General features: G+C 40.6%; 1 protein-coding gene across 3 annotated transcripts in view; it reads left to right on the top strand.

Annotated features, from left to right (window-relative positions):
- PLPP1 (phospholipid phosphatase 1) overlaps positions 1–17,778 on the top strand; it is a 109,341-nt gene that overhangs the window by 25,713 nt on the left and 65,850 nt on the right. For 2 of the 3 annotated variants that reach the window (XR_004429829.1, XM_033179575.1), the window contains exon 2: positions 16,701–16,855. The exons of the other annotated variant lie outside the window; for it this stretch is intronic. Coding sequence is in view for 1 of the 2 variants with exons in the window: in XM_033179575.1 (XP_033035466.1) it covers positions 16,701–16,855 (155 nt within the window). In the remaining variant the exon portion in view is untranslated. The remainder of the gene's footprint in view (positions 1–16,700; positions 16,856–17,778) is intronic. 3 annotated transcript variants of the gene reach the window in all.

Genomic DNA, 17,778 nt, shown 5'->3' with positions numbered 1-17,778 from the left:
ATATACATGTAGAAAAATGTACAAACATGGTTAAATTTACATATGCCGGAATTTTGGGGGGAATGGAATGTGTTTCTTACATATTAGTTTTATTTATTACCTTTTTGGTAAAAAATCAGCTCCTAGAAGCAACTCCCTCATTTATTATTTTTCTTATAAATTTTGCTAAGGTGTCAACATTTCTCTTCCCTAGTTTGAAGCAGGATGGCTACTTAACCAAATTCTAGTAGGGTAAGATTTATTGTGTGTATCACATAGAGACCCTGGAAGTTAGATTCCTTTCCTAAGAGAGAGGCTGTATAATGTGGTGAAAAGAACAGAAACTTTTTGTTAAAGTTTTAGTTTCCCTGCTTACCAACTGTGTAATACTGATTATCTACCTTAGTAGTGCTGTGCACTTGGGTGAGTTACTTAGTGTCTCTGAGTTTGATGAAATTTAGCCCAGAGATACAATTAGTGCCTTATTTTTTATTTTTTAGTAATTTGCTGTATTTGTGTCTTCTTTTATATTCTTAAGCTAAAGTAGGACTGACCATTTCATCAACCTGTTTAAAAAAAAGGCATTTGGTTTTGTTGATAGTCTTTTCCTTTATTTTTCATTTCTTTAATTTCTGTTCTATATTGCTCTTAGTTTCTTGAACTTTTAAAAATAAGATTTTTGTTTTGTTTTGTTTTCCTTTTTTTTTTTTTTGAGACAGAGTCTTGCTCTGTTGCCTATGCTGGAGTGCAGTGGCATGATCTCAGTTCACTGCAAGCTCTGCCTCCTGAGTTCAAGCGATTCTCCTGCCTCAGTCTCCCGAGTAGCTGTGGTTACAGGCGTGTACCACCACACCTGGCTAATTTAAGTAGAGATGGGGTTTCGCCATGTTGGCCAGGCTGGTCTCAAACTCCTGACCTCAAGTGATCTGCCCGCCGCAGTCTCCCAAAGTGCTGGGATTACAGGTGTGAGCCACTGTGCCTGACTCCGCCTCCTGGGTTCAAGTGATTCTCCTGCCTCAGCTTCCAGAGTAGCTGGGAGTACAGGCACACGCCATCATGCCTGGCTAATTTTTGTAATTTTAGTAGAGATGGGGCTGTGTTGGCCAGGCTGGTCTTGAACTCCTGACCTCAAGTGATCCGGCCACCTTAGCCTCCCAAAGTGCTGGGATTACAGGCATGAGCCACTGCACCCAGCCAGTTTTTTAAATTTCTAATGTAGGAATTTAAGGGTTTACAATTTTCATGTGTGGTATTTTATCTGCATCCTTTAAGTTTTGACTTGTAGTATTTTCCTTGTTCACTTTTAACTATTTTGTCATTTACCTTTTAACTTTTCTTGACCTGTGACTCATTGGCTTTTAAGTTTTCAAACATAGATATTTTGGGGAGACCTTCCATTACAAAATTGTTAAGATTAGAGATAATATATATGCAAATATCAGGCAAATAATAGATACTCAATAAATGTTTTCATTTTTCCTTAAAGAAATAAACTTCTGGCTGGGCGCGGTGGCTCAAGCCTGTAATCCCAGCACTTTGGGAGGCCGAGGCAGGCAGATCACGAGGTCAGGAGATCGAGACCATCCTGGCTAACACGGTGAAACCCCATCTCTACTAAAAATACAAGAAAATTAGCCGGGTGTGGTGGCAGGCACCTGTAGTCCCAGCTACTCAGGAGGCTGAGGCAGGAGAATGGTGTGAACCCCGGGGGGCGGAGCTTGCAGTGAGCCGAGATCGTGCCACTGCACTCCAGCCTGGGGCACAGAGCAAGACTCCGTCTCAAAAAAAAAAGAAAAAGAAATAAACTTCTGCTATTTGTTTGTTTTGTTTTTTTGTGTGTAGTGTAGAGATGGGAGTCTCCTTATGTTGTTCAGGCTGGTCTCGAACTCTTGGCCTCAAGTGATCCTCCTGCCTTGACCTTCCAAAGTGTTGGGATTACAGGGCTTGAGCCACTGCTACTGGCCTAATGTCTGCTTTTGAAATGAGAATGGGAAATATACAATTGCCGGTAAGTGTAAATAATACTAAAAATGACTTTAGTTCTGCATTATAGCCAATTGAGGAGATGAAGTGTAGAGAATATAGGGGGATGATAAGAAGAGGGTAAAACTGGGAGGAGGGAAGGGAGAGAAGGATATTTAGCCCTTCTAAATTCTTTCTCTAGAATTTAGAGAGGATGGCTCATGCCTGTAATTCTAGCACTTTGGGAGGCTAAGATGGATGCATCACTTGAGACCAGGAGTTTGAGACCAGCCTGGGCAACATGGCAAAATCCTGTCTCTACATAAAGTACAAAAATTAGCCGGGCGTGGTGATGTGCACCTATAGTTCGAATTCAGAAGGCTGTGGTGGGAGGACTGGATTACCTGAGCTTCAGAGGTTGAGGCTGTGGTGAGCTGTGTTGGTATCACTGCACTCAAGCCTGGGTGACAGAGTGAGACGCTCTCAAAAAAAAAAAAAAAAAAAAAAAAGGAAGGGGAAAAAGTGGAAATATCAAGTTAATTCTAGTCTTCTTTGAAGTCATATTCTGCTGAACAGTTTAGTCTGTGGCCTTCAACATACTAGTTATTTTAAATTATATTTCTTACACTTTAGTAAAAGAAGTGTGCTTAGATGACCTTTAGGGTGTGTGTGTATGTGTTTTTGTGTATGTGTATGCAGGTGCATGTTGCCCTGCATGGCAAAAAAAATTTTGTTTTTGGGGAAAGGGTCCATGGTTTCATTAAAATCTTTCTTTTTTTTTTTTTTTTTTTGAGACAGAGTCTTGCTATGTCTCCCAGGCTGGAGTGGAGTGGCGCAGTCTCGGCTCACTGCAGCCTCCATCTCCTGTGTTCAAGTGATTCTCCACCTGCCTCAGCATCCCGAGTAGCTGGGACAACAGGCGTGCACCACCATGCCCGGCTAATTTTTTTTTTTTTTCGGATACACAGTCACTCTGTCGCCCAGGCTGGAGTGCAGCAGGGCAATGTCGGCTCACTGCAACCTCCGCCTCCTGGGTTCAAACAATTACTCTGCCTCAGCCTACGGAGTCGCTGAGATTACAGGCATCCGCCACCAGCTCGGCTAATTCTCGTATTTTTAGTAGAGATGGGGTTTCATCATCTTGGCCAGGCTGGTCTTAAACCCCTGACCTTGTGATCCATCCACCTCGGCCTCCCAAAGTGCTGGGATTATAGGTGTGAACCACCATGCCTGGCCTAATTTTTGTATTTTTAATACAAAATTGCCTGACCTCAGGCAATCCGCCCACCTCTCAAAGTGCTGAGATTACAGGTGTGAGCCACCACACCCGTTCCATTAGTCTTAAAGAGGTCCGTAATCCCCAAGAAATTAAGAACCACCCCTCCCTCCCTCCCTCCTCTCACCTTCCTCCCCTCTCTGCTTCTGCCGCTCTCCACTCCCTCCCCTCCCCCTCTTTCCATCCCTCCTCTCTCCCCCTTCTCCCTACCCCTCTCACCCTTCTCCCCTCCCCCCTTCCCTCCCCTTCCTACCAACCTACTTCCCCTCCCCTTCCTCCCCTTCCTTTCCTTCACTTTGAGACAGCCTCTTTCTGTTGCCCAGGCTCTAGCGCAGTGTTGCGACCTCTGCTCACTGCAACCTCCACCTCCCGGGTGCAAGCAGTTCTCCTGCTTCAGCCTCCTAAGTAGCTGGGATTACAGGCACACACGCTACCACCCCGGGCTAATTTTTGTATATTTTAGTAGAGATGGGGTTTTGCCATGTTGGCCAGTTTGATCTTGAGCTCCTGACCTCAGATGATCTGGCCTCACAAAGTGCTGACATTACAGGCATGAACTACCTCACCCCGCCAAGAAACAACACTTCAGACTTCATTAGTTGAGATAAATGGAGAAGTTTAACAGGAAATTATTTTTTCCTGCTCTAATAGTAATGACTACTTCCCACTTGAGTGAGATTTGGTGTTCCTTATAATTCTTCATGTTACAGCCAGATGACCAGACAATATGCTAAGATCAGGATTTGGCTTTTACTGTAGTGCAACTTAAAACTACCGAACATGATATTTTATAAGCATAAATATTGTAATACCTGGTATGAATTACAAAACCGTAAATGCCTTTGATTAGTATAGTTTTTATACAGGTAAGCCAAGCATTTTTGGCCTCACCTGAGGGTAGGAAGAGTTCTGGGAGTAAGAGGAAGCAGTTGGTAGCTGCAGTGGAGATGGGATACTGTAAAGGGCAGCTTTGGACAGCCAGAAGACAAGAAAACACTGTTGGTTTAGAGATGAAAGGTTTTACCCCCGGACAAAAGAATAGGGAAGACCCGAGGTTGGTAAGAGAGGTAGGAGGGTAGCCAGTCATACTTGACTGACCCTCTTGCTTCCCTTCACACTAAGGTGTCATTGCCTGAAAAGAGAAGCTCGCTCAGGATTCTAAAATTTGAAGGATGCAGCAGTGATAGCTTCTTCAGAGGAAGCAGCTAAATGTATGCATGTGGGGGAGTTTTTTTTCTGAGCACTGGCTCACAATAAAACCTATGATTACTCAAGTACTTTATAATTATTCCCTCTTACGTTTCTGGAATCAGAATTAGTGCCTTGTGTTAATATGTTTTGGAAATTTAATGCTCAACCTGTCGGTTTATTTTTAACCCCCTAGATCTGCATTATTCAGTATGAGATCCATTAGCTGCATGTAGCAATTTAAAATTAAATTAATTAAAATTTAATACAATTAAAAGTTCAGTCCTTCAGTCACACTAGCCATATATCAAGAGCTCCGTAGCTTCATGTGACTAGTGGCTACTGCAATGGACAACACATTGTATTGGACTTTTTTTTTTTTTGAGATGGAGTCTCACTCTTGTCACTAGGCTGGAGTGCAGTGGCATGATCTCGGCTCACTGCAACCTCTGCCTCCTGGGTTCAAGCAATTCTCCTGCCTCAGCCTCCTGAGTAGCTGGGACTACAGGTGTGCACCACCATGCCTAGCTAATTTTTGTGTTTTTAGTAGAGACGGGGTTTCACCATGTTGGCCAGGATGATCTCAATCTCTTGACCTTGTGATCTGCCCGCCTTGGCCTCCCTAAATGCTTGGATTACAGGTGTGAACCACCACATCCGGCCTGGACATTTCTTTTATCACAGAAGATTTTATTGGCTGGCACTGCCCTAAATAAAATTATATATTTTCTTTCCTTTTTCTCCCATCAGACTAAAGCTACTTTATATTAATATGTAATTAACTTTGGTATTTCAAAGTAAAAAACTTGAAAGGCTTACTAGAGTAATATTCTTTTGTTTTTTACATAATTAAAAAGACAATGTCGCTCTTTTATAATGATCTGCCTGAGTGCCGTTATTTTACAAGATTTTTCAAGAAGTGGTGACTATATCAAAGCATTGTTATGGCTTGTATTCATCCCCTTCTACTGAACTCTTGAGTCTCAAGGTTATTTCTCCTCTCTCTGTAAGCATGTCTGGAAGGGCCTAAAATGTTATAACAAAATTTCCGATTTAAAAAGTTAGCAATGGGGCATGGTGGCTCACGCCCGTAATCCCAGCACTTTGGGAGGCTGAGGTGGGTGGACCACCTGAGGTCAGGAGTTCCAGACCAGCCTGACAATATGGAGAAACTCTGTCTACTAAAAATACAAAATTAGCTGGGTGTGGTATAGTGCATGCTTGTAATCCCAGCTCCTCAGGAGGCTGAGGCAGGAGAATTGCTTGAACTCAGGAGGTGGAGGTTGCAGTGAGCCAAGATCATGCTATTGCACTCCAGCCTGAGCAACAAAAGTGAAATTCTGTCCCCCCCCCCCAAAAAAAGAAAGAAAAAGTTATCTTTGTTTCATACATTTTTAAGGACATCGTCATAGATCTCTAAAGTTGCAAGAGATGGAAAATCCCCAAAAGTAATTATTTTGCTGTAGGGCTGCTTCTCTGAGAACCTATCAATTAGGCATAAAGGCTAAAAGTTAGTTTTTACTGCTTTGTGTTTTTTCGTTTGTTTGTTTGGTTTTTTTGAGATGAAGTCTTGCTCTTGTTGTCCAGGCTGGAATGCAGTGGCGTGATCTCAGCTCACTGCAACCTCCGCCTCCTGGGTTCAGGCGATTCTCCTGTCTCAGCCTCCTGAGTAGCTGGGATTATAGGCGCCCGTCTCTGTGCCCAGCTAATTTTTGTATTTTTAGTAGAGATGGGGTTTCGCCATGTTGGCCAGGCTGGTCTCAAACTCCTGACCTTGTGATCCGCCCGCCTTGGCCTCCCAACGTGCTGGGATTACAGGGGTGAGCCACCATGCCTGGCTGGCCTGCTTTGTGTTTTAACAGAGTAAGAAAGTAGACTTTTCCTTTGCTCTAGTTTCAATCTTACTATAGGTAGGACTTTTTCAGATAAATTGTATGATTAATTTCAGGAAAAGGATAGTGTGGATAATTTCACGTAAGTTATAGGCATAATTTCAGGAAACAAAAAATGTTTTTATTGTTATAAACATCCCAAACACTTCCTAAACATCTTTAGAATCTACCTCTTTTTCCTCTTCCCCTTGTTATTTCTTTGTTTCAGGCCCTTAACATCTCTCATATATACTAGTATTTCTTGCCTCTGGCCTTATCCTCTCTTCCGTCTTCACAGTGTTTTTTTCTTTACACAGCTCTTTTCACAGCCCCCTCAATTAGAATACAGATTGGATTGTGTGTCTCCCTGTTACCCATAGAATAAAAATTCAAATGTAATGATTTTGGCCTTTTGTTTTGTTATAAAGTATTCAAACATGGAAGTATATACAGTAGAAAATATGTTTTCTGCCTGATTTGATTTGTATTAGTACCATCTCTGGTATGTAACCCCCCTGTTAAATTTGACTGACTTAAAAAAAAATACCATCTCTGAAGATAACTACTTATAAGTTAGTTATATATTTTTCCAGACTTCCCAATGTTTATATATAAACATAAATAATTTTAGGCCAGGGGTGGTGGCTCACACCTGTAATCCCAGCACTTTGGGAGGCCGAGGCAGGTGGATCACGAGGTCAGGAGATCAAGACCATCCTGGCTAACACAGTGAAACCCTGTCTGTACTAAAAATACAAAGAATTAGCCGGGTATGGTGGTGGGCACCTGTAGTCCCACCTACTCGGGAGGCTGAGGCAGGAGAATGGCATGAACCTGGGAGGCGGAGCTTGCAGTGAGCCGAGATTGCACCACTGCACTGCAGCCTGGGTGACAGAGCGAGACTCCATCTCAAAAAAAAAAAAAAATAAAATAAATAAATAAATAAATAAATAATTTTAGAGAAATCAACTCATACCATATATAATGTTTTTACTTATTTTGCCTGGTTTTATGATCTATACTCATGGTTTTTTTTTTGTTTTTAATTTTTTAATTTTTCCATATTTTATGGTAGGATATCTGAAATATAAATATATTCTTACATCTCTTATATCTGAGATATAAATATATATGTGATATATAAATATATTCTACCAGATTTTATGGTAGGATATCTGAAATATAAATACTTTTTTGATAGGATATCTGATATAAATATATTCCCAGATTTTATGTTAGGATATCTGAAATAATAAGTACAAATATATTCCTATAAGAATATATTTGTATTTCAGGTATATACGCAAGTACCTTAGCATGGTGGTGACTTATAATAGGTGCTCAGTCAATGTTTGTTTCCGTTCTTCTTGGACATATATGAGAAAGGCCATGTAAGATTATTAACTTATTTATTTATTTATTTATTTTGAGTAGTGAAACTCTACGTACAGTCTGAGGACTCATGGAGTTGTTCACATCCATGAACAACCATGTTATGAATCTTTTAGTTATAAAGCAAACCTTTCTCTTGAGCATGTTTGTGTTTTCTCATTTAGGTTTATAAATTGCTCTGAGACTAGCAGGATTACTGTTTAAGTAAGAGTCTTGTGAGGTAGGCTGCCCGATTATTTTAGGTGCTTCCAGTAAGAGCAAATATTTTTTTACTGGTGAATAAGAGACCACATTATAATTTGTCCTTTTTACTGAGGGTGCATAGTATATTGTATACTGTAAACTTGTATAGTATGTGAAAACTTTTTAAATAGGAATCTTGGAACAAAGTCATAGATGTCTAACTCGTTTACTAACTCTGAGGATGTGGAGGATGGATATGGACATAGGAAGTTCAACATGTGTATGTATCATGGAGTGGGATATGTAGGTATGTAATCTGTGATACAATTTCAGATCTGAGAGTTTCTAGTGGTTCTAGAGAAGAGAATAGGATGGATCTGGAGCTGTTGTTAATTATTTGTAAAGTCCTACTTTGAAGTGTGATTGCTTTTTACTCTTCAGCGTCTCCTTTGGAAATCTTCTTATTCTACTTTCCTGCAGGGAATTTGTGGACCCCCGTTTTGGGTGGATCAGTAAAGAGGATGCCATTGGGGCCTCACTTCTTTTCTCTTTGAGGAAAGAGTGAGGGGTGCTGCTGAGAGAAGTGCTTCTACAGTAGCCATATTTGAAGCTTTGCTTGGAGGTAATGCTGGAGTGTACACAAATTGCCTTCAAGATTCCAGTAGTTTGTGATTTACAGATTTGTTTGAGCAGTTAACATGGGTATATTCAGTTTGTTTATCTTTGTTAGCAGTTTGTGTTCCCAATGGAAAACAGCTTAAGAAAGAGTTGCTAGAGTATAGAATTGTGAGTGCTTCCCTAGCGTGTTCTTGGACTTCAGATTGTTTACCTTTTTTTTTTTTGTCTCTTCTTGGTTTGTTTGTTTGAATTTGAGCCTTTCGGCGTGACAAATCACATACGGCTTTTCAGGATCTGACTTTATGGTTACATAAGATTATTGTTTATATGTTTCAGAAGCTTTACTCACTTGTTTATTCATTCATTCCGTAAATATTCCTTGAAATGCTTACTCTAAGCAAGATTATGCAGTCATGTTACTGGGTGGTAATTAGGGAAAGGGAAAAATGGGAATTATATTTTGCAGATACAACAAAGGCTGAAGAGGAGTGTATGTGTGTTTTAGATACACACACATCAATATGTACACAGAGACACAATCCACAGTTCTATAGGAATAACTTCCTAAACATCTTTAGAATCTACCTCTTTTTCCTATTCCCCTTGTTGTTTCTTTGTTTCAGGCCCTTATAAATCTCTCATATACACTAGTATTTCTTGCCTCTGGCCTTGCCCTCTCTTCTGTCTTCACACTGTTTTTTTCCTTTACACAACTCTTTTCACAGCCCCTCCATTAGGGCACGTATTGGAATTGTGTCTCCTTGTTACCCACAGAATAAAACCCAATATTCTTAACATGTAGTCTTAATATACACTCTGCAAATAGCCGCTTTATTAGTCTCTCTTGAGTTACTCACTTTTAGGTTTCAGCTCTCTACTGAGACCCCAACTGGCTTTACCTTCTCTTCCCTCCTGGTCCTGCTTATCTTCCATTGCCCCTGTGGACCTGCTTTCTGTCATCGCCTTCCCTGCCCTCAGTCTCAAGAGCCTGAGACTGGCTTCTAGATGGGTTTGGACAATGGATAGCACTGGCAGGAGGAGAGTAGAGTTGCTGTGTTTATTTTCCTGGCTTCCTCCTACAAGATTGTGTCATGTTGGCTCTCCCAGAGGCCATGGCTCATATCATGGGGCCCTCTTTGTCCTTTCAAGTCTGTAGATGATAGCAGCTTCAGGAGGCTGCACTGTCTTTTGACTGTGCCCACATTTTTCATACCTTGTAAATAGTCCCTTTCTTAAACTCTCCTTAAATTACCCAGTTTGAGGGTGCTATCTGTTTCCTGCTGGGATCCTGATGGCTGTGTTGCCCAAACCTAAATGTCAGTCATGCTTGCAGTTACAGCTATGTTATTTTCCGGTAGTACTGATTTCCCTCTTTCATTAAAAGTTCTGTGGTGGGTGGATTTGCTGGTTCATATGTGTAATACCAGCACTTTGGGAGGCCGAGGCAGGAGGATTGCTTGAGTTCAGGAGTTTGAGACCAGCCTGGGAAACATAGTGAGACTCTGTCCCTACCAAAAAAAAAAAAAAAAAAAAATTAGCCAGGAATGGTGGCACATGACTGTAGTCACAGCTGCTTGGGAGGCTGAGGTGAGAGGATTGCCTGAGCCCAAGAGTTCAAGGTTACAATGAACTATGGTCATGCCACTGGATCCCACCCTAGGTGACAGAGTAAGACCCAGTTTCTTAAAAAAAAAAAAAAAAATTATTTGAGGTCTTTTTCATTCTTCCCTTCTTTTAGTCTTTTAGTCTTTTTTCCTTTCTTCTTTCCTGGCATTGCAGCTGCCATATTATGGCAATGGAAATGTTTGAATGAATAACTAGGGGATGGACATCCGAGTTTCCCTGTTGTGTAGCATAATATTCATTTAAATGTCTGAAATGAGATCTTTAGACAAACTTGGGGAAGGGAGTGGGTACAGGAATCAGTATAGTCACTTTAATAATTTGATTTTTATTTCATTCTTTTCAAAATAAATTTAGTACTTCTTTTTCTTTACCTTCTACATATTAGGGATTAACACTGATTTACTTTAGTCTTTCTCTTTGTAAAATGCATTTTAGATTTATTCCATTGGAGTATTTTGTAATAGCACATATTTGAGGAAGTATATATGATATATATAGATTTCAACTATCACTGAACTGAGGAGAATATGGGAACATCTGTTTGCATCTATCCAGGTATTCATGTGTCTGTTTTCCTTGACATATCATAGAAGTAGTGCACTCAGAGCAGACATACATGCCTAACAGTTGTGTTTAGCAAGATCAAAATATGTATGTGGTACTGTCACCCATGGCCCTGATAGGAAACAGATGGCATATTCAAGCTGGATAAGTTGAAGAGGATTAAATGAAGCAAGTATTCACAAATAGGTGGGAGAGTTTAGAAAATCAACAAGAGATATTGTAGTATCCTGGGCTAGCAACAGAGAGGATGGGAATATTGCCCCTTAGACCTGAAGCACAAAGAGAAGGAGTGCTACCCCAAAAAGAGAGCTGTGTGGAGAAGGCTGTCTGATAGCAGCTGTAGTCCCAGGTAGAGGATGAGCCACCATGCCCGGCGGTTATTACAGAATTTAAAAGTGACTCCTTTTAAGGAAATTTTAATTAAGAGAAAAATATCCTAGAACTATGATTAGGGTCAAAACAGTATCTATGTTCTTTAGATATTAAGGAGAAAGTGTATCTGTCCTAAGAAAGTGTTTATAAGGAGAAGAATCTTCCTAGAACACTAACTTTAACACAAAACTCTCAGCACTACTCTAAAAAATTAACATTAAAAATAATCTCGGTTGGGTATGGTGGCTTATGTCTGTAATCCCAGCAGTTTGGGAGGCTGAGACAGGTAGATCACTTGAGGGCAGGAGTTCAAGATGAGCCTGGCCAACATGGTGAAAACCCATCTTTACTGAAAGTACAAAAATTAGCCGGGCTTGGTTGCACGTGCCTGTGGTCCCAGCTAATCAGGAGGCTGAAATCCGAGAATCAGTTGAAACTGGGAGACGGAGGTTGCAGTGAGCCAAGGTCGCACCTCTGCACTATGCAGCCTGGGCCACAGAGTAAGACTCTGTCTCAAAACAAAACTAAAAACAAAACAAAACAAAACAAAAAAACGATCTCAGTAGCAGATAAAGACTATTCCATCGTGTTTTGGAATAGAGGTATCTGTTTACTCTGGAGGGATGGACATGCCTCTCTGTGTGTGTGTAATACATATGAACAGTAGAGGACATAATTTTGACATATTTAACTTGAAGAAAGGGATGCTTAGACAATAACAACCCAATATTGAACAACGCTCCACACTAAGTTTCTTTATGAAGATACCATTGTTGTATTAGTGGAGACGGTATAATATAGTCTCAGTAAAGACTTCAGTCTTACTCAGTTCTCATCCTCCTTGATGTCTTAGCATTTGACATATTAGATTTACCATGTACTAGATACTCTGAGCTTTGGTTTTTGTATCACAACGTTGTCCTACTTCTCTATTGTTCATTCATTATTTTGTTTAAAGAATGGCCAGATATGCTGCTGAACAAGACAGACACAGCCCTTGCCCCTTGGAGCCTGTTAGCATCCTTTCTTTCTCTCCACCTATAGCCTCTTTTCATGTTTTTTCTGTGGATATTCGTCCTTAGCTGATTGCTTTGTCTCTTTCAGTCTTGATTTGCCTTCTGTAAGAACTGTTTTATTCTCCTAGTTTAAGTTGCAACTTCTAATGCCAACAACTTACACATCTTTCTCTACTTCTGATCTTTATCCTGCATTTTATTCACTTAGTCATTTAATACAATTTTTTTTTTTTTTTTTTAGACAGAGTTTTGCTCTTGTTGCCCAGGCTGGAATGCAATGAGGCCATCTTGGCTCACCACAACCTCCGCCTCCTGGGTTCAAGCGATTCTTCTGCCTCAGCCTCCTGAGTAGCTGGGATTTTGGGTGCCTGCCACCATGCCTGGCTAATTTTTTTATTTTTTATTTTTTTTAGTAGAGACGGGGTTTTGCCATGTTGGCCAAGCTAGTCTTGAACTCCTGACCTTGTGATCCACCCACCTTTGCCTCCCAAAGTGCTGGGATTACAGGTGTGAGCCACCGCGCCTGGCCAATAAATTTTTGTTCAGATCTATGTGCCTGGTACAAGGATACAAAAGTGATAAAGATAGCCTTTGACCTCTGAGTTGGTGACACACACATAAAAAGTTAAAGTACAGTGTGTTAGACATATGTACATGGTGCCATGGGACAGATAAGAAGGGAGTACCTGGCTTGGACTTCAAGGAGAAATGAGAGAGCAACTATCCCCAGTAGAAGGCTGAGCATTTCAAATCCCGATGAAACCTAGGGTTTTGAAAACAGTATGTTTCAGCAACAGCAAGTGGTTCTGTGTGATTGGAGCCTTAAGGGGACAGTGGAAGATGAGGCTGAGCATTTAGGGAGGCGTCAGATGGTCCCAAAGGCAGTATTCTCAATACTAAACTAACATTCTTCCACTATAAATGAGCTTCCCCTGGCAACTTCTCATTTCTATCAATGGAACTTTCATTCTTCATATGTCCAAACCTTGAAGTGCCATCTCCAGGTCTGTCCCAGCATTTGTGATCAGTCCACAAATTTTGTATCACTTCTGTATTCAAAACATTCTTCTGTGCATCCTATTCTGTTTCCACTATCTACACACTACTTATCACCTAATTAGTAGATTATTTCAAAACTGTAAATACTTGTGTTTCTTCTTGCTCTCTCTCTTTTTTTTTTTTCCTGGAAATTAATTTCTAAACTTCCTCATTTTACCATGTTGCTGACCCTGAGCAAAAGAGGATAGTGATATTTTATTTCCTACAAACTTACATCATTTCAAGTGTTTTAAACCCATAATCCTTTTTCTTTCTTTGGAGTTGGGAGTCTTGCTCTGTCACCCATGTTGGAATGTAGTGGCATAATCATGGCTCAACATAGCCTCGAATTGTTGGGCTCAAGTGATTCTTCCGCCTCAGCTTCCCAAATATCTGGGACTATAGGTGTGTACCACTATGCTCAGCTAGTTTTTTTTTTTTTTGAGATGGAGTCTCACTCTGTCGCCCAGGCTGGAGTACAGTGGCGCGATCTCAGCTCACTGCAACCTCCGCCTCTCAGGTTCTCCTGCCTCAGCCTTCCAAGTAACTGGGACTACAGGTGCATTCTACCACGCCCAGCTAATTTTTTGTATTTTTAGTATAGACAGGGTTTCATCGTGTTAGCCAAGATGGTCTTGATTGCCCTGACCTTGTGATCCACCCGCCTCGGCTTCCCAAAGTGCTGGGATTATAAGCATGAGCCACCTCACCCGGCCTCCCAGCTAATTTTTAAAAATACTTTTTGGAGACAAAGTCTTGCTGTGTTGCCCAGAGTGGTCTTGAACTTCTGGCCTCAAGTGATCCTCTCGCCTCAGCCTCCCGAATCACTGGGATTACAGGTGTTAGTCACCGTGCCTGACTCCTATAATCTTTTAATAAACACAAAAATCTCAAGCACTGTTATTCCCGTGAAAAACCATAGAATTGCAGAATTCAGAGATAATCTGTAGCAAATAATACATTGTTCCATTAACTTTCAGTTTTTTTTTCCGCCTTCTTTTTTTTTTTTTGAGACAGGGTGTTGTCGTGTTACCCAGGCTGGGGTGCAGTGGTGTAAACATGGCTTACTGAAGCTTTTACCTCTCGGGCTCAAGGTATCCTCCTCCCTCACCCTCCTGAGTAACTGGGACTACAGGCACATGCCACCATGCCCAGCCAATTAAAAAATTTCTTTTGTAGAGATGAGGTCTCAATATGTTGCCCAGACTAGTCTTGAACTCCTGAACTCAAGGGGTCCTTCTGCCTCAGCCTTTCAACATGTTGGGTTTATAGGTGTGACCCACTGTACTCAGCCTACTTTGAGTTCTTATTGTGAACATGGCATGTACTATACTGAGTGAGGTTTTTAAAGGACAGGTTCCCCTTCTTCCAATCATATCTTCCTTGCTGCAGTTCTAACCTGTTAACCTAGCCAGATCACTTGTCTCCATGGGAGGCCATATATTCCCTAACTCTAGAAAGAGATAGCTTGTGTTGGAATCCTGGTTCCACCACTTTCTAGTTTCAGCAATGTTCGTCATTTCTCTAAGCTTCAACAACGTTATATGAAAAAAGCAAGTAGTGATAATACCTACTTCACAGAGGTGAGGTAAGGATTGAGTTAATCTATGTGGCCTAATTCCCAGCATGTGCAAGCATGCAATACATGTTTGCTACAAAATGTATGTACCTTGAAAACTTCTTGCTCATTCCCTTTGTGCTCTTGTTGCAATTCTCATGCTTCCCTGCCTTCCTCTACCACTAAATGGTCTCCCCGTGCTCCTCCCTATTGCCTGTGTTTTACCTGTCATTTCAAGTTCAACTCAGTTGCCTCTTCTTTAATAGTCTTTTCTAACTCCTCCAGTTTATGTTGAGCTCTGAATTCCTATAGGTCCTGCTATGGCATTTTAGTAATTATATTCCTATTTTTATGGCATATTTCTGCCTTTTATGGTATTTCTTCTTAACTTTACATGTAATAAAAGAGTTGTGGAATTACTATCTCAGTCAAGATACAGAACAGTTTCATCATTTTCCCCAAAAAATCTGCCTTGGGATTTCTTTTTAAACAATTTACTGGGTATACATTCTTTTTCTGCATATACAATTTAGGTTCTTGAATTTAGTATTTGTTTTATACAAATTTGTCTTCCCTAAGTATGGCTTAGTATTGCGCATACAGTGAGTGAGTAGATGCTTGAATGTTTGAATTGTATAAAACAAAGCCTAAAAGCATGGTAAATTTGAACTTTTTTTTTTTTTTTGAGATGGAGTCTCCCTCTGTTGCCCAGGCTGGAGTGCAGTGGCTGAATCTTGACTCACTGCAAACTCCGCCTCTCGGATTTATGCCATTCTTCTGCCTCAGCCTCCCGAGTAGCTGGGACTACAGGCGCCCGCCACCTCGCCTGGCTAGTTTTTCTAGTTTTTTGTATTTTTTAGTAGAGACGGGGTTTCACCGTGTTAGCCAGGATGGTCTCTGATCTCCTGACCTCGTGATCCACCTGTCTCAGCCTCCCAAAGTGCTGGGATTACAGGCTTGAGCCACCGCGCCCGGCCTTGAACATCTTAAGAAGCCACTAATTTAAATTATTTAACTTTGATCTTTCAGGGTCATTTTATTTCGGTACAAAATTTTAACTGAAAATTATTTCAGTATAACTTGTTAAAAGTGGTTTTGGAGCCTTTCCAGGGCTAATAAAACCAGGTGTTTGTTTGTCTTTGCAAAACAAAAGGCTTTTTCTATTTTTATTACTGAATATATACTTATGGTTCCTATCATTTTCTTTCTCTCTCTTTCTTTTTTTTTTTTTTTTCCTGAGATGGAGTCTTGCTGTGTCGACCAGGCTGGAGTGCAGTGGTGCAATCTCGACTCACTGCAACCTCTGCCCCCTGGGTTCAAGTGATTCTCCTGCTTCAGTCTGCCCAGTAGCTGAGACTACAGGTGTGCACCACCACGCCTGGCTAATTTTTGTGTTTTCAGTAGAAATGGGGCTTCACCATATTGGCCAGGCTCGTCTTGAACTCTTCATGTCAAGTGATCTGCCCGCCTTGGCCTCCCAAAGTGCTGGGATTACAGGCATGAGCCACTGCACTTGGCTTGGTTTCTATTGTTTTCTAACCCTATTTAAATTCTAATGTAGAAAAATATTTAAAAATTCTAATGTGAAGCAAAGTTCTACATGTTTCTTCTCCTGGATGATATTTGGCTGTTATGATATTAATTACTGAATTTATTTATGGAATTTTGCCTTTTTTCTTGAACACAGTTCAATATAAAGCAATTCAATTAAAAACGAATTAACTATAGATTGCAAAATGGAAAACCTTCCTGTTTTCTCAGCTTTATTTTTCCATGGGCCAATTTTGCTCTCCTTGTAGAAGTCTCTTTTATTGGTTATTTCTAAAATCGGAGGTCAATGCAAGTAATAGTATTTATACTTGGAAAAAGGTGGGGCTGATGTGGACAAGCAAATGATGCTGCATGATTTTCTTAATCTTTGCCCTTGGGTATAATGGAGATCCATCTCCAGAGAGGGTAAAATATGGCTAGGATTTGCATCCCATTCAGTAGACTTTACTTCCTAATGAAGTGAATTGAGTTTAATCATGTGTGTCTTTTTTTCCCTTCCCCAACAGCTTCCATGCCTATGGCTGTTCTAAAATTGGGCCAAATATATCCATTTCAGAGAGGCTTTTTCTGTAAAGACAACAGCATCAACTATCCGTACCATGACAGTACCGTCACATCCACTGTCCTCATCCTAGTAGGGGTTGGCTTGCCCATTTCCTCTGTAAGTAAATTAATAAGTAGGTAGTGATGGGTTTGTTGTGCTGGAGGTTGGATGAAGTATGGAGTTGGGACGGGGGTAAATCCACAGTACTGTCTTCACCAGTGTTAATATGGTGAATGATTGCTTGAGGAATATACCCACTGAGTTCATTTTGTCTTTTTGTCTGGTGGATTTTTTTCTAATGGCCATCAGCTCAGTATTTTGAAGGTGAAGGGGTCTAGTATTTTATTATGTTCTAAGAGATACAAGTATTAATATATTCTTATAATTCTAATTTGATTATAGCTACTTTTATGGGAGTAAAATGATAGAAAAATCTAGCATAAAATCTAGGATTTAGTTTAAGGAGATACTTCTTTTTCTAAAAAATAAATCCCACCATAACTGGTTACTTAAATTTTAGCCATTCAACTTAGGAGAAACTGTGTGCAGGGAAATATTGCCACTTGGATGACAATAGACGGTGTTACTGTACTATATGAAGTACTAAGTAGTTGTGGTAGCCATGATTTTGATCAACTATTGCCAGATAAAGTTTCTTTTTTAAAAAAAAACTTGCCCCTGTATTTGAGGAGATAATTGCTTGAGAGTGAATAAATTAATTGTAATAATAATATATATATATATATATATTTTTTTTTGAGATCGAGTTTTGCTGTTGTCGCCCAGGCTGGAGTGCAGTGGTGTAATCTTGGCTCACTGCAATCTCTGCCTCCCAGGTTCAGGTGATTCTCCTGCCTAACTCTCCTAAGAAGCTGGGACTATAGGCGTGCGCTGCCATGCCCAGCTAATTTTTGTATTTTTTAGTAGAGATGGGGTTTCACCATATTGGCCAGGCTGGTCTTGAACTCCTGACCTCAAGCAATCTACCCTGCTTCAGCTCGGGTTCAAGTGATTCTCCTGCCTCAGCCTCTCAAGTAGCT

The sequence above is a fragment of the Trachypithecus francoisi genome, unplaced genomic scaffold (genome assembly GCF_009764315.1).
Source record: "Trachypithecus francoisi isolate TF-2019V2 unplaced genomic scaffold, Tfra_2.0 Lachesis_group2, whole genome shotgun sequence".
NCBI lineage: Eukaryota > Metazoa > Chordata > Mammalia > Primates > Cercopithecidae > Trachypithecus > Trachypithecus francoisi.
Note: the sequence above shows the minus strand (reverse complement) of the source record. Positions and strands in the feature narration are given on the sequence as shown.